The sequence below is a fragment of the Triticum aestivum genome, chromosome 2A (genome assembly GCF_018294505.1).
Source record: "Triticum aestivum cultivar Chinese Spring chromosome 2A, IWGSC CS RefSeq v2.1, whole genome shotgun sequence".
Taxonomy (NCBI): domain Eukaryota; kingdom Viridiplantae; phylum Streptophyta; class Magnoliopsida; order Poales; family Poaceae; genus Triticum; species Triticum aestivum.
In genome coordinates this window covers 58,469,406-58,489,810 of record NC_057797.1, presented here as the reverse complement: position 1 = coordinate 58,489,810, position 20,405 = coordinate 58,469,406, and the positions used below count along the sequence as shown (strand labels likewise).

General features: G+C 46.9%; 2 protein-coding genes across 3 annotated transcripts; one reads left to right on the top strand and one right to left on the bottom strand.

The window, feature by feature from the left end:
• The first annotated feature begins 926 nt into the window (after positions 1–926).
• Positions 927–4,457, top strand: LOC123187442 (cyclic dof factor 1). 2 transcript variants are annotated; one of them, XM_044599311.1, is made up of 3 exons: positions 1,016–1,114; positions 2,385–2,498; positions 2,861–4,457. In XM_044599311.1, the coding sequence occupies exons 1-3, from the start codon at positions 1,031–1,033 to the stop codon at positions 4,214–4,216; spliced, it is 1,554 nt and encodes a 517-aa protein (XP_044455246.1). In that variant the 5' UTR covers positions 1,016–1,030; the 3' UTR covers positions 4,217–4,457. The 2 variants fall into 2 exon arrangements, with proteins under 2 accessions (XP_044455245.1, XP_044455246.1); XM_044599310.1 differs by lacking the exon at positions 2,385–2,498 and having other exon boundaries at positions 927–1,114.
• Positions 4,458–5,935: 1,478 nt separating this feature from the next.
• On the bottom strand, positions 5,936–8,519 carry LOC123187441 (WUSCHEL-related homeobox 11). The gene is made up of 3 exons (XM_044599309.1): positions 7,835–8,519; positions 6,485–6,660; positions 5,936–6,355 (listed from the first exon to the last, which is right to left on the bottom strand). Exons 1-3 carry the CDS (start codon positions 8,436–8,438, stop codon positions 6,338–6,340), a joined length of 798 nt encoding a protein of 265 aa, XP_044455244.1. The 5' UTR covers positions 8,439–8,519; the 3' UTR covers positions 5,936–6,337.
• Positions 8,520–20,405: the final 11,886 nt, after the last annotated feature.

Here is a 20,405-nt window from a genome sequence, read left to right as displayed (position 1 = left end):
AGTCGATTGATATGACGTGACAAATGAAGAAAAACAAAGACATCAATAGTTGACACTTCATTCATCTACTTAATTAGTCTTTTTGATCTTGTTCACTCCACGGACACATGAGAACCATTTTTTTGTTAAACCAAGGCAAAAGCTTTGCTTGTTCTATTGATTTAGAAGAAGATCTGTTGCCGGGTTAATCATGAAAAAACGGACAAAAAGATACATCCATGACCAAGACTACTCCCGCCAACGACACATCAAACTCAATAAAAGCACACCACCTCCCAAACACAAACACACGGGAACCTACCCCATCTGAAAGCCGACTTACCAGACAAACAATGGCGATTCTACCGGGCATGCTTCAACAGGCTCAAGCATGCTCCTCTGAAATTGAAAAACAAAAATTTACTACTAGTTCCTAGCCCATCTCAGTCCACTGTCTTGTGTCTAGCCTGTGTCTAGCCTGCTGTTTACCCGTTCCAACCCTTGTACTTAGAAGTTGAGCCTGTCCTTCATTTTCATCCAAGATTCGCCACTGTTGGCAAAGAAGCCGTATGGACCTTGTTAACATGTACTCCCTCGGTTCCATATTAAATCATTTGCTTAGTATAACTTTATACTAAAATTAACATAACTTAATATGAACTGAAGGGAGTAAACAAAAGGATGATATGTGCCATATCATCACGTGTGTATACACCGCTCGACATGAAAGGTAAGTTATCTTGTAATCCAACAGTCATTTTTGTTTTGTGACAATCACGTGTTCATACGAACACAGGTGAAAAAGGGAAGGAGAAAAACCACAAATGAGTTCGAAAGCAGGAATCCATTAAGGCTCTGTTCGGTTAATCCCATCCCTAGGTGGATTGGAGGCGATTTGAATGGGAATCCGACCCGCTAAAGACTAAGGACCACAATGCAATTACCCAAAAAGTGCAGTAGTGTGGCTGCACGGACGCGAGGCTAAATGGGAGCAAATCTTTTCCCCCTTTGTAGCTGAGTCGCCAACTCCACTTGTCGGATCTTGCCCCATATGGAGCTCGCCGGAGCCGCACACCCTCAGCCGCCGGAGTCCGACGTGGCGCCGCCCCGTACGCCTCCGCAGGCGCCGGCAGAGGTGAAGTCACGCGAGTTCCTACTCCCCTCTTCAAAATCTACTCTGCTCTGTTCTCCCCCTTTCAGTTCGTCAACGCTCTGTCTGTTCTTCATCCTCTTGCGATTTGATTCGAGGAAATGGTGCGATTTTATACGGTACAAGTATATGTCTTCTGTTTCTTCCCCGTGTGGGCAATTGGAAAAGCTATTAGGAGGTGCGTCTCTGTGGTTGCTTCAATCAGTTCATGTCAGTTAGTCATGGATTCTCCAATTAGCACTGCAAGATAAGGCATAATCGTTTCGACTTAGCAGTCGGTAATCTAGTCATATGCTGGATCTTATCTAGGCAGTCGTCCCAGTCAAATCCCTGCTAATTTTGCATCTTTTGGGACGATTGATTAGGTTAGGTTGGTTAGATAGGGACCATGTCAAGCTTTTCGATTTGTAGCTGGTTTTGCAGTTCAAAGTATCATTTATGGGTTTCGTTTCATGGCTAGTGATTGCAGAATGGCTGTGTGATGCGTCAGTTGACTGTATCTGCACATGAATTTTGGTGGGTACATATAGGGATCGGCCAGTTCTCTTATCTTACCTAGTTAAGCAGATTTTGACGTGGTTACAAGTTCTTGTACATCAGGCTATTTTAAAGCAGCTCTGGACTAGCTAGTCTTGGACTCTATCTAAATGGAAACTCCTCTAAAGTTTGCCCGTTTTGATGCAAAGCTCATTTTAGTTACCGTCTGTACTTTGACAAATTCACTTTTAGGGTGCGATGAGTGCTTTGGGTTAGGTAGATGGAAATCCATATCAAATTTCCTACCTTGGTTCTACTGGATTTGTGCACCAACTGTGACATAGATGCACAGTTGCCTTTCTCTTTCTAGTCTGAAATTCTGTTCCTATATAGAGCTTAACTGTCCTGGAATCTTAGATTGGTCCGCAGCAGCAATTATGGATTCATAGTATCGTTGACGACAGTTGGACTCACCTGTGCCCACTGTGCTTAGTCCCAAATTTCCTAAAAGTTATAAACTTTTTAATTTACATCTGAAAGTTCGAACCACAAACCAGAGTTCGACCATGTACATCATGTTTGCCTGGTAACCATAGGTTTTAAGCTCTCTGCACTATCATGGGAAAATTCTGTCAGTGTTGCCACATAGAAATATATGTTGAGTGCAAGAAAAACAATAGCCATCATCCAGGTTCAAGAATGGAACAAGTCATGTTTCCCAGTCAAATCAACCATATCCCCTTGGAAGCAAACTAATTGGTTTTCTGATACTATTTAGATATTGGTACGTCTTTTTAAGCTTGCTGCCTCTTACAAAGTAGAGCACCGCTACAGGGACGACGTCTGCCAGCTGATAATTGCACGATTTGCGTATCACACCGTCCATGGACAAGTATAAAACAGTAGCAAATGGCTGGATTTGCCATCGTGCCAGTGTCGTGCACTGTCGTGTCGTGTGTGCTTCCGTACAAAATAAGATGTTACACACAGAAGACTTTCCTAGTTGCCGAAAATATATTTGTGTATATAACAAGCATTGAAGATAGACTAGACATTCATTCCTCAAATGGTGTTATAGCTATGTGTTTATTTCAGAAAATGCCATTTTTGTGAATGACTTAGATACAATTAATTTATTAAAGGCTTTTAGTACTTGGATTTGTATATGTTATTGTTTGTTCTATTATCCTATCATAAACATACGTGTTTCTTTGCCATTCATCTTGTTTAACTTACTCTTTATCTAATCATCAGGATTCATGCAAAGATACAGGAGACACAAGGATCACTGAGGAAAATTCATGCACACCGCCGGATTTAAATCTTAGTCAACCAAATAATTCTGGCCTTAATAGTTCGAGTGCGTGTGAGAACCAGACATCCAACGGTGATGAGATGACTGAACCAGAATCCACACTGGAAGCAGCTAAGACCGAGGGTGATGGATCAAACAAAGAGAAGGTCCTAAAGAAGCCAGACAAGATTCTGCCATGTCCTCGGTGTAACAGCATGGACACAAAGTTCTGTTACTACAACAATTACAACATACACCAACCAAGGCATTTTTGCAGGGGTTGTCAAAGGTATTGGACGGCAGGTGGAAGCATGAGAAACCTCCCTGTCGGTGCTGGTAGGCGCAAGAGTAAGAGCTCCAGCACAAACTGTAACGGTATATTGATTCCAGGAGACAGTCTATCCGCTCCTGGAGGTGATGCTTCCGTCATTCCATTGCCTATAAAGGAAAATCAACCAGCAGTTAAGTTTGGGTCTGATTCAACTCTACCTAACTCCATGGCTTCTTTGTTGAGAGTTGAAGAGCAGAATAAGAACAGCAACCCTGCGTCAACAGCACATCCCAGAAATGGTGAGAACCAGACCTGTCCACCTTCAGCAACAACTTCTGATAATCCACGGATTGAGTCAGTTAAAGTAGCAGTTGGGGTACATCAAAATGGAATTACCGGGGATTGCAACGGCGTCACTCCCATGCCTCCTATACCCTGCTTTCCCGGTGCCCCTTTTATGTACCCATGGAATCCAGCATGGAATGGTGTTCCTGCCATGGCAGCACCAGTGTGCCCAGTCCCAGCTGAACCCGCAAATTGTTCAGAAAATGGCCATGGAGGTAACATTCAATGGAACTTTCCACCAATGGTGCCGATGCCAGGATTCTGTGGCCCACCCATTCCTTTCCCTGTAATGCCGCCTTCCATCTGGCCATTGGTTTCTCCCTGGCCTAATGGTGCGTGGAGCGCGCCGTGGCTTGGACCTGCTTATAACATGTCAGCAGCACCTCCCACAAGCAGTAGTACATGTTCAGATAGTGGTTCTCCAGTCCTCGGAAAACACCCGAGAGATTCTGAACCGCAAGGTGGTGAAAAGGCAGAAAGATCCTTGTGGATTCCGAAGACGCTCCGGATAGATGACCCCGACGAAGCTGCAAAGAGTTCGATCTGGACCACCCTCGGGATTGAACCTGGCGAGCGTGGCATGTTTAGAGCGTTCCAGCCGAAATCTGGTGGCAGGGAGCAAATGTCGAACGCAGCCCGCGTCATGCAAGCGAACCCCGCGGCTCAATCCCGCTTTGCGTCCTTCCAGGAGACGACGTGATACGGAAACTCCTGTCGTGTTTTTACTTTTCTTCAAGCATGCTATATCAAGAAAATGATGGTTGTCTGAGCACTGATCGGCGATGTAGATGTTGTGCAACTGTACTATTGGGATAGTGGTGTTGTTTTTTACCCTGTAATTTTCTTGTAGAGCCTGTAACACTCCACCGGGTTCAGATCAGACCGTCGGCATGTGTTTGGTTGTACAATGATAATAATTGTTAATAGCATTGCTTAATGCATACAGGTGTTCTGCTTAATGGCCACAAGAACATGGCATGTTTACTGAGAACCACAAGATTTAGAAACACAAATCAGCTGACGAGAAGTTCAACTCTGAAGAAATATTTTCTGATGCATCTGCTTCTCTTCTGGAATGGAATTTGTGTGTATGTGAGTGATGACCAGTGGTGGTTGTAAGCTATGGGTATCTATCTATCTATCTATCTATCTAGAAGCCAAATTAGTAGTGGTTGGTCACCTTTGTGGCCTGCATTCTGATTAGTTGAGACGCCCCTGTCTTTGTCTTTGTTCTACTACACACTGTGCCGCCTTTATATCAACATCGATCTGTAAGCTCAGGAAGTCTCCCAAGTCGTAAAGCCCCCTCTTTATCAATGGTTCGGTAAGCTCTTTGCGGATGTGACCGGTGACTCGGTGCAGCGCCTCTTTCTGTTCATGCTCCACCATGCATCTTTTCTTCACTTCCCAGCAGATGTGTCAGCATTCTAACTCTGCCACTGAAACGGATATTTTTGCTCCTGAAAATGCTTGCTCCCTGCACTGCACTGAAGTAGAAGCAGTGTAATACAGTAGTGTAGTCCTTGCAGGAACTCGAAAGGGCCTGCCTGTAAGAGGCCCGTCACTGCAGCACTCTCACTGTCACTGCATTTTGCCTCTTCAGAATGATCAACGTTTGGTTGATCCATTGGAGGTTGGGCGCATTTTTGGCTCTTCTGAAGGAATAACGTTTGGTCGATCGGTAGCTTTGATGCAACCCCGCAGCCAAATGTTAGGCGGAGAGCAGAGGCGGTCAAAGCTCCGGCTAGCCAGACGTGAAAGCGTGCGTGTTGCTTACTGAATTTCCGTGGTGTCTAAGTTTGACTGGCACATATAGTACTCCTAGTGGGGAGCGGGTAGATTCCTGACTGATAATGCACGCCACAGCACTTTGGCAGGCACCACTCGACCGACATACATCGGCTAGGGTAGGCTGCGGGTGACCAAAGTCCATGAGCTAGGGAAGGCAGATTACACTACCCATAGTAGTTTATCTGATCTGATCCCAAAGCAGGAGGAGGAGGAGGAGGAGGAGCAAGTGCATGCTCGATTAGTCAATCATGGTCACCAGATCCAAGGCCTAGCTCCGAACCCGGCCGCGCGCGCGTTGGAGAAAAGTATGGTGGAAAATGACATGTGTGCGTGCTTTTTGACACGCGGTGTCCTCCTTTTGGTCGGCACGGGGCGGTGAGCTCGCCACTTGCGACCCACCTGTTCCCGGCGTCGCTCGACACGTCCGCCCGTGGCCGTGGGGGAATCTCCGCGCCTACGAGCGAGCTACGGTTCGGCGATGTGCACAGCAACATTTTTGTACGTACGTGCCATGCAGAAACAGTGCACATCTCCTCTGTGGTATTATCTGGCGTTACATTGATCTCGACGAAGCAGATACAGAGGAATTATGTAAGGTAAAAGAATGACTCGGACGGCCGGGCAGAGGTGAAATTTAGGACTACGCTACACGATATCATCGGCTGCAATGCTGTTTCACAGTGACAGTGGTATGCATGCATATGGTTTGGTTGATTGATTACATAGGTGGATATATGTTGGACCGGACACATGGTGCACTATAAGTGTATATTGCCGCTATATCTATAAGCTGCTGCTATATCAATCGACCAGGCACGTACGGGCATGGCGTATGCATGCACGGTTGATGGACTGCTTGCCTCTCGACCCATCGTGCAGTCGCCAGTTCCACTCCACAGTACGTCCTAATTAGAAGAAGCTTCCGTTTGCATCGAGAGATTAACTGAAACCTGCAGCATGCATGCGTCCGTCTCCAACGATCGGAGGAACCAGTTCAAATTTCACACCAATCAGCGACCAGCCAGCTCGATTAATTTGACCTCGCGACCTGCCAATCGTCAGGAAATTACAAGACAGCACAATGAGAAGACACATTTTGCACGAATTAGTGTTGATCGGACGTGTCTATCATATACGTATGTGCATGCATTTTCAGCGTGTGCTACTGAGTACTGACCAGGTAGTAGCTCTCGCCCATCTGCAAGCTCTGCATGAGCACGCCGTAGTCGTCGACGGGGAGGAGGCCGCCGCTGGAGTGGACGAGCATCACGTCGTGCCCGAACATGGAGCGCAGGTCCATGGGGCCCCGTGGCACCTCCGTCGCCACTCCGTTGATGAACACCGTGATGCCCGCTGCACGCACGCACGCAAACAAATCACCATCAATACTCTATTAAGCTCTAAGAAATATTAACATCCCATCAGCTATCTGGCATGGTACGCCTCCAATATTCGCGCTAATGTGTTCCCTTGTTCTGAACATGCATGAGCTGTTTGATGTGGAAAATTCAGAGCAGGCATGCTTAACATAGTACATATGCACGCGTGCGTCGACTATAGTATAGAATTATATAATGCACGCAGCATAGAATGTGGTTACAAACTTGGAATGAGTTCAACATGGCTAAATTAGTTACAGTTAATTAAGCACCACACCCATCCAAAATGGAGTAGTAGTACATTTCAAAGTTTAAAGAAAGAACTAGTACAAGCGTCCATGCAATGAAATTGATATTTACTACTACATTTAAAATTTTATAATGTGTACTAACTGTTTTTTAAGGTGAGACGACATGTTTGCACATAGATTAATGGTCAGAGTTCATCCTGAAGACTGTGTCATTGCCTTAAATACTTATGATATTTTGGACCAGAACAAGCATAGGAGTACATATAATGGGGTTGTTTGTTGCTAATTATGGGGAAATTATGCCTGACTTGCGCATGTCTCTTTTGGCCTTAGAAGTGGCTGAAAACATGTACTCCTATGAAACAAACAATTAAAACAAAGAGACAGAATTTTAACAAATAATACAATTGTGCTCTATTTACCAGATAGAAAACTAAAACTAAAAATGAAGCCACATAATATATGACAACTTTAACAGAATTACGGCGATGATCCAAAAGTAGTACGTACACGAAACTACTTGTAGTTTGTCCATACATGCAAGAACAAAACAAAGACAATGCAACTTCTGGTTGAAACTATTCGATTGCCTCCGATTTATGTATGATGCATGAGGTATCTCTTCACTGATGTTATAATCCAAAACAAGAGGTGAAAAAGTAAACAATACGATTTTCTTGTACCGAATCTATAGCGAAGAAGAAGAAGAAGAAGAAAAAGAAGAAGAATGAATGAATGAATTCCATCGACCGATCAAGGAAGAAGCCGAAATGTTGATTAGAAATTTCGTAAACTAGCTTGCATGCATGTGCGATCCAATTGTTCATGGTTGAGAACTTGGGAGGAACAAAAACATGCATCGGTAGCGCGAGGCATGCATGGCATGGCGGGGCTCACCAGGTTGGCACGAGTAGTAGAGCTGCTGCTGCTGCTGCTGCGCGGCGGCCGCAGAGAACGACGACGACCCGGAGCCGCCGCCGCCGCCGTCCGCGTACCCCATCTGCCGCGAGATGGCGAACAGGTCGTCGCCGCCCCCGCACTGGTCCATGTCCCCCACCATCCCCACCGACGGCGGCGAGGGCGGCCACGACGACGATGAGGAGGACGAGCTGTACGCGGCGCCTCCGTGCGCGAACAGCCCGAGCGACGTGGAAGAGGCCGCCGAGCCGAGGCCGCCAGGCGCGGGCGGCGACCCAGAGGAGGCGGCGGACGCCTGCGCCTGGGCCTGGGCCTGCGCCTGCGCCTGCGCCTGGAGCTGGCGCTGGCGGCGGCGGGAGCGGGAGCGGCGGTTCTGGAACCAGTAGAAGACGTTGGCGTCGCCGACGGCGCCGAAGCGCTCGAGGAGCTTGCGGATGCGCACGGTCTCGTCCTTGGGCGGGTTCACCATGCCGCTGTTGAAGATGGACTCCAGGATCAGTATCTGCTCCGGCTTGGGCGTCCACCGCGACCGCACCGGCTCCGCCGGCTGCAGGTCCGGGCTGTTGCCGCCGCCGCCGTCCATGGGCACGATCGGTCGAGCTAGCTAGCAGGATGGCCGGGAATTGGAGCGTTGGACTATGAGGCGAGAGCGAGCGAGGGAATGTGTTGCTTGGTGAAGACAGAAGCTTCGGGCGCGCTATATATAGTGTCGATGGCGCGCTAGTGCGGTTGCTGCGAGCGAGTGAGAGGGGGTAACATTCCTCGGGTGGTGATTCAGCCGGTGGAGGACAAAAGAATCTTTTTACCACCGGTGCTCTCCTTTTCGTCGGCTGTCTCCGGGGTGTCAGCTTGGCGCCTCCGGGCACCGTTCTCTCGCCGTGTCCCGGTGAAGGTGAGGTTGTGTGTTGGGGGGATGACATGACGGTGATGTTGACTCGCGAGGGGCTGTGGAACCTTGCCACTTTCTACTGACCGAAACCAGGGTGAATTGGGTGTCACCGTTTGTTTGCGGCCGTCGGATATGCAAGGAGAAATTTGGAGCGTTGAACTGAGTTAACGCGTGGTGCGTTGAACTTGCTTTTCCTTTTTCTTCTCTGGTTATGGATAGATGTATTTCAGATATTTCAGTTATTAATGAAAAAGGGTTATGTCCGGGTTAAAAAGAGAATTGAGTTAGCGCGCGTGTAATGTTAGTTTGTTCTCGGAGGAAGGAGCTGCCTACGCCAGTGAAGTAACTGTCGCCAACTTAGAGCAACTCTAGTAGAGTTGGCATATTGACAGTCTCAATATCGCATATGTACTGTGCTTCATATAGATATGGAGACTATGAGGTCAACACACAAAAATCTAAACTTTGTTCACTCCATAACCGCGAGTCAATCGGCAATGGTACATTCCTTTTTTTTCTCTAGTCTCGAAATGTGAGTTAAGCTTTAAACAAAGAAGAGCTACGAGTGGAACAACTTCTTCCATTCCTTGTTGGCCTCCAGCTCCTTCTGTCCCTTAATCTCCCAACCTCACTACCATCCTACGTTAGGCGAGGGATGACGTGAAGTTTTCTTCACGTCACATGCAATATATGTGTAACTACCATATGAAGTGCGCTTCAAAAGGCAGCCCCGAGTTGCCATGTATGACAACCAGGAGGCCAGATATGGAGGGCAGTCCATAAATTACAGTGATCCCAGGTTGGCCACTCCTCTAAAATGCCCTTTTAAAGGAAAAAAAACCATAATAACGATTATTATGGTGATCGGGCAGATATGACGACTCTACTAGAGTTGCCCTTAGTACCACACTACCACATTGTTGCCTCCACACACGAAAAAACTTAGTTCTGCATCGCCATTTTGTGTATATTCAGCTACACTTGCAAAAGAAAATTTGTTGGTTCAAGGTAAACGTTTTTGGGAAAAGCGGAATGGACAGTAAGATATATATCCACTCAAAAGGAAGTAAGATATATACCGATGTGGTATCTACGTATACATTTAGAACCTAATTAAGGTGGGGCAAAATTTTAGTGGTTTTTAGCTAAGGTGTTACACGAGTGTATAACCGTTAGCTTTAGGCTATGTTTCGAGCAAAGGGAAACGATAATTTAAAGTATGTCATCCAAGTAATGTACCATTTGGAATTAAAAAGTTCATATCCTACTTTCCTTTGAAATTCCTATGGAATAGAGCATGGAAAATTTTGCAAGAAACCAAACATGACGTCTTACCTCATGTTTTTTCTCTTTGTGTCTACACATCATGCATTTTTTCCATCAAAAATGCTATCTGACAAACGTCCGCTGGGGTGGGATCAAATCGGATGCCCAGAGCAGTTGGATTTAGATCTTACGGTGTCAATTTATGCCCAAAAGTCCCTACATTTTACAAAATGACATGACAGTTTTGCAAAACGCCACCCCCGACCACGTAAACTGCCATCTCGGGGGGTCGCGCTTGCCATCGTTTCCTGGCGAACGGTCGCCAGGATTGGGTTCCTTTTTCAAGCGACAACTTTAAAGTTTTTATGTGGTTTTGATTCCTATAGGATCGCATGATACATGTCATTTCAAATTCATGCGTTTTTCGTTCAAACATTTTTGAGTTATTTGTTTCTAACGCTTGAATATTTTTTTCTTTGCAGGTAATAACACTTTGGAGATGGCCATTTGTGTCATGGCAAAAGCAAGAAAGAGATAACCATTTGTGCACTACAAAGTGAATGCGGATGTGAATCATGATAAGTGTATAAAACACCCTATTCATTTTATAGACCACTGTGCAACGCAGTATACTTTTCTAGCTATAGGCTAGCTAGATCCAAACATTGTGCATGAAAGAGCCCGGAGACATGTATAGATTCTAGCGGCCATACATGCTCTCGCCCGCCACCAGATGACTAGACCGAGATAAGCTTTTTATGAGTTCACCTTAAAGGCGTCCAAATCACATGTGCTCTTGGAAAGGAGGGCGTCGAGGGGGAACACAAGTGCCCCACAGTTTGGCCTGTGCCTGGATTGACCCTCGGTCCACGCAGGGGCCATCGCCCGCCCGGTGCTGGCTTTTCTTAGGTGGTCGATGGATCGTCCGATCGCTGTCCCTGGCCGTGGCGCGCCGGGTTGGGGTTGGGGTCGGGTCGGGGATCGACGGAGCTTGGACGGACGGACCACGCGCGGCCGGTCCGGACCCCGGCGCCCGGCGTCGGCATCGCGACGTGGCTCCCGTGCCCGCCCCACTGTGCCGCCCTTGGTCTCTTCCGCGTACCGTGGATAAGGCGCCGCTCCTATGATGTCGCCACCACAACCCCGATGGACCAGCTATAGTGTACACGTACCACCTGAAACTCCATGGCCACAGGCATATCGTGTCCGTGTGAGTGATCTCCGCTGCACCTGCACAGGCAGGGAAACCCTACGCGTATGCGTGTGCATGTACTCCTACGTACGTGCATGCGTTTCCGCTAAACTTGTTTATTGGGGAATCTACCGTCTATGTCTATCTATCTATCTATCTATCTATCTATCCGGCGATCATGGCAGCTGACCCAAGTAGTAGCAGGGAATCTGCGGTCTGAAGCCAGAAAATTCCCCGTCCCCGACGAGGGGGAATCAAAATTTCCCTGCTGCTCGGCGCTCCACGTCGCGGCCGCGCGCGGAATAGGCTAAAAAATTGCCGAGGCCGCGCCCGCGCGGGGGCTCGGGCCGCGCATGATTGGCCCGCCGTTCGGTTTGCCCCGGCGGTTTCCTCCTCACCTCCCCGTCGGCTCGCAGCAGAGGCTGAGCAGAGCGGACGACGACGAGGCGTCAGTCACCTGCTCTGCATGCTCTGCTCCGCCCCTGCCGGGCTGCCACCGCCTCCCTTGGCACATTCCTCTGCCGTCTTTGTCCCGTTGCCCTGCGTGCGGTGCACCCACGCCAAGGAATCTGCGTCCGAAAAGTTACCTCTCGTCGAGTGCCCTTGCGGACAAATTCACTGCTTTGACCATTTTTCTTAACTTCAGCACGATCTAATCCTACATGTATTTTCTTTTTGGATCTGATCCTTTTTCTATCATCATTATCTTTGATGATAGAATAGCACAACCTACCGCTGATGCCTTTGACGATAGGACTTACCTACACCATCATGCCCGATGCAAAAAATCCTACCGTCATGGTCTTTGATGGTAGAGACATGCATGCAATTATAATAGAGGCACACATGCAATAACCAAAGATGAAGTCCCTACCGTCATGGACCATGACGTAGGGTAACACATCCACCGTCAAAGACCATGGTAGTAGGGTCTTTTTCGAAGACAATTGCGGTAGAAAAAGATCAGATCCAAAACCTTTTTGCACATAGGATCAGATCACGCTAAACTAATAATGAAAAAAAAGTCAAAACAAGGAATTTGGGCTGCCCTTGCACGGTGTTTGTGTGTCAATTCTCGAACCGTACGTTGGCGCATCGCCTTGCAACGTGTGCGGGCTTGCATGATTAACGAGGCCAGTTGCGGGAACGCACTGGCGACGTGTCGACGGACGCGCCGGCTGGCTGGCATGGCCGCGGTCTAAAGTGGCATGCAGTGCATCCGGCGGCATCGGTCACATCGGCGAGGAGGCGGATTACGGCGGTGAGTGGAGGGACGAGGCCGACAGTGGCCGGAAAAGGGAGCTCCAGCTCCATGATTCCGTCTCCCGATGATAGATTAACCGGCCGGCCGGACCAATCATGCGAACCTGCCTAACACGGCCCCCTTTTCGCCTTCAACCCTGTTTGTTACTGCCGCCAGTGGACTAACTATTATTACTCCAAGAGATAGGGGATAACTAACGTACTACACGCATGCGTGATCATAATTGGTTCACCAACATGGCCACGGAAGCAAGAACATGAGCTAGAGCAAAGTTATGAACGGGCTCTCCCTTTATTAGGCATCCCAATAGTCGTCTGGTCGTATGTAAATCTATCATTGACACCTAGGCTGCTCTTAGTGCCTGTACCACGGAGCGTCTCTACCGAAAGGAAATCGTGTCCCGCTTTATTATAAATATAAAGCACATAAGCATAGAATCAATCCGAAAACGAAAATTCACACACAAACAACAAGGTTCGGAAATAAAATATGCAAAGTACGTGCTGGGGGCACAACATAACAAGCCCATAGATGGTTTTTTTGTTTAGGCGAAACCATCATAATAGAAGAATGAACGGGAGTCGTTGGGGATATAACCCCTACCCAATGGCGACTTGAAGAAACAGATTCATCATACGGGCCGTGATGACCAGAGGTTCACGGCCTAGAGGGCGACTCATGAAGCAAGCCGGCTCATGGCCCAGTGCCTGGGACACCGGTTTGATAAGGAGACGAAGGAATTTCCTTTACTTCGGAAGTAAGATAACTAGAAAACAGATTAGGGCACGGGTTCAACTATGATCGAACTCTGTTGTAAACTCAGGGCCTCAACCTATATAAAGGGGAGCCCCTGAGGTAGAAAGGACCAAGCTACAAGCTCTCGAGTATTAGGTTAGCCAAGTTGCATCCTTGTAATCTAGATCCGAAGCAATGATCAATCAAGCAGGAAGTAGGCTATTACCTCCACCGCGAGGGGCCAAACCAGGGTAAACCCGTGTCTCTCGATTCCGATCAACCCCGTTCGAGCTACTACCTAGCTGCGATGGCCTCACGACTAAGTCCTTTTTTAGGACATCTGCCGTGACAAAACCACGACAGTTGGCGCCCACCACGGGACTATCGCTCGGTGGTGTTAAGTTCTTGGAGGAAGCTCTCCCAGGGATCGAGGGATATGCAATCGGCCGCATGACCAAGACTCGCCGCTGCAAACTCTACATAGACGATTCAGGTTGGGGCCCCGAGGCTGACTCAATCGAGTACGGGTACCGGGCCCCTTCAGTAAGATCCATACCTTCATCGGCAAAATCGGCGAAACAGGACCCGAGCCGGACATCTGCACCAAGATCGTCGAGCCGGCTCGGCGCACGCGACCAGCCCGGGCTCAAGTCGGTCGGGATCATGTCTTTGTCGGTTTCACCTAGGGGGTTGATCTCGCAGAGAACTCCGCGTCTAGAGGGGACACCCTTGTCTACTCCGACGGCGAGTCATCGGTCGGGGACACTGAGTCGATCCTCCCGCTATACAATGGCAGACATGGGGGCTACTCCGATGATGAACCGGCTCCAGTCGATCACGAGCCGCTCCATCGAACAACCATCTACATGGCAGGCATTGCACTGGCTCTTGACTCAATGGCAGCAGGTGTTGGGGAATGTAGCAATTTCAAAAAAATTCCTATGCACACGCAAGATCATGGTGATGCATAGCAACGAGAGGGGAGAGTATCGTCTACATACCCTCGTAGACCGTAAACAGAAGCGTTATGACAACGCGGTTGATGTAGTCATACGTCTTCACGATCGACCGATCCCAGCACCGAAGGTACGACACCTCCGCGATATGCACACGTTCGGCTCGGTGACGTCCCGCGAACTCACGATCCAGTAGATCTTCGAGGGAGAGCTGCATCAGCACAACGGCGTGATGACAGTGATGATGTTGCTAACGGAACAGGGTTCCGCCTAAGCACCGCTACGATATGACTGAGGTGGATTATGGTGGAGGGGGGCACCGCACATGGCTTGGAACAATCAACTTGTGTGTCCTAGGGTGCCCCCTGCTCCCGTATATAAAGTATATAAAGGAGCAAGGGGGGAGGCCGGCCGACCCTAGTGGCGCCCAAGGAGAGGAGGAATCCTCCTCCTAGTAGGAGTAGGATTCATCCTTTCCTAGTCCTACTGGGAAGAAGGGGGAAGGGAAGAGAGGGAGAGGGAGAGGGAAAGAGGGGCCGCGCCCCCCTCCCCTAGTCCTACTCGGACTCCCCTTGGGGGGGCGCCACCTCCTGGGCTACTTCCCTCTCTCTCCCCTAAGGCCCACTAAGGCCCAATACTTCCCCGGGGGGTTCCGGTAACCCCTTCGGCACTCCGGTTTTCTCCGAAATCACTCGGAACACTTCCGGTGTCCGAATATAGTCGTCCAATATATCGATCTTTATGTCTTGACCATTTAGAGACTCCTTGTCATGTCCGTGATCAAATTCGGGACTCCGAACTACCTTCGGTACATCCAAATACATAAACTAATAATACCGATTGTCACCGAATGTTAAGCATGCGGACCCTACGGGTTCGAGAACTATGTAGACATGACCGAGACATGTCTCCGGTCAATAACCAATAGCGGAACCTGGATGCTTATATTGGTTCCTACATATTCTACGAAGATCTTTATCGGTCAAACCGCATAACGATATACGTTGTTCCCTTTGTCATCGGTATGTTACTTGCCCGAGATTCGGTCGTCGCTATCTCAATACCTAGTTCAATCTCGTTACCGGCAAGTCTCTTTACTCGTTCCATAATGCTACATCCTGTAAGTAACTCATTAGCTACATTGCTTGCAAGGCTTATAGTGATGTACATTACCGAGAGGGCCCAGAGATACCTCTCCGACAATCGGAGTGAGAAATCCCAATCTTGATCCATGCCAACTCAACAAACAACATTGGAGACACCTGTAGAGCACCTTTATAATCACCCAGTTACGTTGTGACGTTTGGTAGCACACAAAGTGTTCCTCCAGTATTCGGGAGTTGCATGATCTCATAGTCATAGGAACATGTATAGTTATGGAGAAAGCAATAGCAACAAACTAAACGATCATCGTGCTAAGCTAACGGATGGGTCAAGTCAATCACATCATTCTCTAATGGTGTGATCCCGTTAATCAAATGACAACTCATGTCTATGGTTAGGAAACATAACCATCATTGATTCAACGAGCTAGTCAAGTAGAGGCAAACTAGTGACACTCTGTTTGTCTATGTATCCACACATGTACTAAGTTTCCGGTTAGTACAATTCTAGCATGAATAATAAACATTTATCATGATATAAGGAAATATAAATAACAACTTTATTATTGCCTCTAGGGCATATTTCCTTCAGTCTCCCACTTGCACTAGAGTCAATAATCTAGATTACATTGTAATGTGATTTAACACCAATAATTCACATCACCATGTGATTAACACCCATAGTTCACATCGCCATGTGACCAACACTCAAAGGGTTTACTAGAGTCAGTAATCTTAGTTCACATCACCATGTGATTAACACCCAAAGAGTACTAAGGTGTGATCATGTTTTGCTTGTGAGAGAAGTTTAGTCAACGGGTCTGTGAAATTCAGATCCATATGTATTTTGCAAATTTCTATGTCTACAATGCTCTGCACGTAGCTATTTTAGCTAATTGCTCCCACTTTCAATATGTATCCGGATTGTGACTTAGAGTCATCCAGATCGGTGTCAAAGCTTGCATCGATGTAACTCTTTACGACGAACTCTTTATGACCTCCATAACCGAGAAATATTTCCTTAGTCCTCTAAGGATAACTTTGACCGCTGTCCAGTGATCCACTCCTAGATCAAAAATTGTACTCCCTTGCCAAACTAAGGGCAGGGTATACAATAGGTCTGGTACACAGCATGGCATACTTTATAGAACCTATGGCTGAGGCATAGGGAATGACTTTCATTCTCTCTCTATCTTCTACCGTGGTCGGGCTTTGAGTCTTACTCAACTTCACACCTTGCAACACAGACAAGAACTCTTTCTTTGACTGTTCCATTTTGAACTACTTCAAAAACTTGTCAAGGTATGTACTCATTGAAAAATATATCAAGCGTTTTGATCTATTTCTATAGATCTTGATGCTCAATATGCAAGTAGCTTCACCGAGGTCTTTCTTTGAAAAACTCCTTTCAAACGCTCATTTATGCTTTCCAGAAAATTCTACATTATTTCCGATCAACAATATGTCATTCACATATACTTATTAGAAATGCTGTAGTGCTCCCACTCACTTTCTTGTAAATACATGCTTCTCCAAAAGTTTGTATAAAACCATATGCTTTGATCACACTATCAAAGCATGTATTCCAACTCTAAGAAGCTTGCACCAGTTCATAAATGGATCGCTGGAGCTTGCACACTTTGTTAGCACCTTTTGGATCGACAAAACCTTCTGGTTGCATCATATACAACTCTTCTTTAAGGTATCCATTAAGGAATGCAGTTTTGACATCCATTTGCCAAATTTTATAATCATAAAATGTGGCAATTGCTAACATGATTCGGATGGACTTAAGCATCGCTACGGGTGAGAAGGTCTCATCGTAGTCAACTCCTTGAACTTATCGAAAACCTTTTGCAACAAGTCGAGATTTGCAGACAGTAACATTACAGCCAGCGTCAGTCTTCTTCTTGAAGATCCATTTATTCTCTATGGTCTGCCGATCATCGGGCAGGTCAACCAAAGTCCACACTTTGTTTTCATACATGGATCCCATCTCAGATTTCATGGCCTCAAGCCATTTTGCGGAATCTAGGCTCATCATCACTTCCTCATAGTTCGTAGGTTCGTCATGGTCAAGTAACATGACTTCCAGAACAGGATTACCGTACCACTCTGGTGCGGATCTTACTTTGGTTGACCTACGAGGTTCGGTAGTAACTTGATCAGAAGTTTCATGATCATCATCATTAGCTTCCTCACTTACTGGTGTAGGAATCACCGGAACTGTTTTCAGTGATGAGCTACTTTCCAATAAGGGAGAAGGTACAGTTACCTCGTCAAGTTCTACTTTCCTCCCACTCACTTCTTTCGAGAGAAACTCCTTCTCTAGAAAGGATCCATTCTTAGCAACGAATATCTTGCCTTCGGATCTGTGATAGAAGGTGTACCCAACAGTCTCCTTTGGGTATCCTATGAAGACACATTTCTCCGATTTGGGTTCGAGCTTATCTGGTTGGAGTTTCTTCACATAAGCATCGCAGCCCCAAACTTTAAGAAACGGCAACTTGGGTTTCTTGCCAAACCACAGTTCATACGGTGTCATCTCAACAGATTTAGATGGTGCCCTATTTAACGTGAATGTAGCCATCTCTAATGCATAACCCCAAAACGATAGTGGTAAATCGGTAAGAGACATCATAGATTGCACTATATCCAATAAAGTACGATTATGACGTTCAGACACACCATTATGCTGCGGTGTTCCAGGTGGCGTGAGTTGCGAAACTATTCCACATTGTTTCAAATGAAGACCAAACTCGTAACTCAAATATTCGCCTCCGCGATCAGATCGTAGAAACTTTATTTTCTTGTTACAATGATTCTCCACTTCACTCTGAAATTATTTGAACTTTTCAAACGTTTCAGACTTGTGTTTCATTAAGTAGATATACTCATATCTGCTCAAATCATCTGTGAAGGTTAGAAAATAACGACACCTGCCGCGAGCCTCAACACTCATTGGATTGCATACATCAGTATGTATTATTTCCAATAAGCCAGTTGCTCGCTTCATTGTTCCGGAGAACGGAGTCCTAGTCATCTTGCCCATGAGGCATGGTTCGCAAGCATCAAGTGACTCATAATCAAGTGATTCCAAAAGCCCATCAACATGGAGTTTCTTCATGTGCTTTACACCAATATGACCTAAACGATAGTGCCACAATAGGTTGCACTATCATTATTAACTTTGCATCTTTTGGCTTTAATATTATGAATATGTGTATCACTACGATCGAGATTCAATAAACCATTCACCTTGGGTGTATGACCATAGAAGGTTTTATTCATGTAAACAGAATAATAATTATTCTTTGACTTAAATGAATAACCGTATTGCAATAAACATGATCCAATCATATTATGCTCAACACAAACACCAAATAACATTTATTTTAGGTTCAACGCTAATCCCGAAAGTAAAGGGAGTGTGCGATGGTGATCTTATCAACCTTGGAATCATTTCCAACGCACATCGTCACCTCGTCCTCAACTAGTCTTTGTTTATTTTGCAACTCCCGTTTCGAGTTACTACTCTTAGCAACTGAACTAGTATCAAATACCGAGGGGTTTGCTATAAACACTAGTAAAGTACACATCAATAACATGTATATCAAATATACCTTTGTTCACTTTGCCATCCTTCTTATCCGCCAAGTACCTAGGGTAGTTCCACTTCCAGTGACCATTTCCTTTGTAGTAGAAGCACTCAGTTTCAGGCTTGGGTCTAGCTTTGGGCTTCTCCATGGGAGTGGCAACTTGCTTGCCATTCTTCTTGAAGTTCCCTTTCTTTCCCTTGCCCTTTTACTTGAAACTAGTGGTCTTGTCAACCATCAACACTTGATGCATTTTCTTGATTTCTACCTTCGTTGATTTCAGTATCGCGAAGAGCTTTGGGAATCGTTTCCGTTATCCCTTGCATATTATAGTTCATCACAAAGTTCTAGTAACTTGGTGATAGTGACTAGAGAACTCTGCCAATCACTATCTTATCGGGAAGATTAACTCCCACTTGATTCAAGTAATTGTAGTACTCAGACATTTTGAGCTCATGCTCACTCGTTGAGCTATTCTCCTCCATCTTGTAGGCAAAGTACTGTTCATTGAATCCGATTCAACTAAAGCTGGAGAAACAGACACCCACTAGCCACCTGTGTGTGAAGCACGTCGGTAGAACCAGTCTTGCATAAGCGTACGCGTAATGTTGGTCTAGGCCGCTTCATCCAACAATACTGCCGAATCAAGAATTAACTAGTGATGGCAAGCAATATGTATATACCCACGCCCACAACTCCTTTGTGTTCTACTCGTTCATATAAAGTCTACGCATAAACCTGGCTCGGATGCCACTGTTGGGGAACGTATTAATTTCAAAATATTCCCTACGCACACACAAGATCATGGTGATGCATAGCAACGAGAGGGGAGAGTATCGTCTACGTACCCTCGTAGACCGTAAGAGGAAGCGTTATGACAACGCGGTTGATGTAGTCGTACGTCTTCATGATCGACTGATCCCACCATCGAAGGTAGGACACCTCTGCGATCCGCACACGTTCGGCTCAGTGACGTCCCGCGAACTCACGATCCAGTAGATCTTCGTGGGAGAGCTTCGTCAGCATGATAGCGTGATGATGGTGATGATGTTGCTACCAGAACAGGGCTTCGCCTAAGCACCGCTACGATATGACCAAGGTGGATTATGGTGGAGGGGGGCACCACACACGGCTTGGAACAATCAACTTGTGTGTCCTAGGGTGCCCCTTTCTTTCGTATATAAAGTATATAAAGGAGCAAGGGGGGAGGCCGGCCGGCCCTAGTGGCGCCCACGGAGAGGAGGAATCCTCCTCCTAGTAGGAGTAGGATTCATCCTTTCCTAGTCCTACTAGGAAGAAGGGGGAAGGAAAGAGGGGGAGAGGGAGAGGGAAAGAGGGGCCGCGCCCCCTCCCCTAGTCCTATTCGGACTCCCCTTGGGGGGGCACCTTTTGGGGTACTGCCCTCTCTCTCTCCCCTAAGGCCCACTAAGGCCCAATACCTCCCCGGGGGGTTCCGGTAACCCCTCTGGCACTCCGGTTTTCTCCGAAATCACCCGGAACACTTCTGGTGTCCGAATATAGTCGTCCAACATATCAATCTTTATGTCTC

Bases quoted from the DNA above. Each gene is read 5' to 3' on its own strand.
- LOC123187442 (XM_044599311.1), top strand. From the start codon at position 1,031: ATGGAGCTCGCCGGAGCCGCACACCCTCAGCCGCCGGAGTCCGACGTG. The intron at 1,115-2,384 runs GTGAAGTCACGC...GATACTATTTAG, and splicing joins CTCCGCAGGCGCCGGCAGAG to ATATTGGTACGTCTTTTTAA. The intron at 2,499-2,860 runs GTATAAAACAGT...TCTAATCATCAG, and splicing joins ATCACACCGTCCATGGACAA to GATTCATGCAAAGATACAGG.
- LOC123187441 (XM_044599309.1), bottom strand. From the start codon at position 8,438: ATGGACGGCGGCGGCGGCAACAGCCCGGACCTGCAGCCGGCGGAGCCG. The intron at 6,661-7,834 runs GTGAGCCCCGCC...GCGTGCGTGCAG, and splicing joins CTACTACTCGTGCCAACCTG to CGGGCATCACGGTGTTCATC.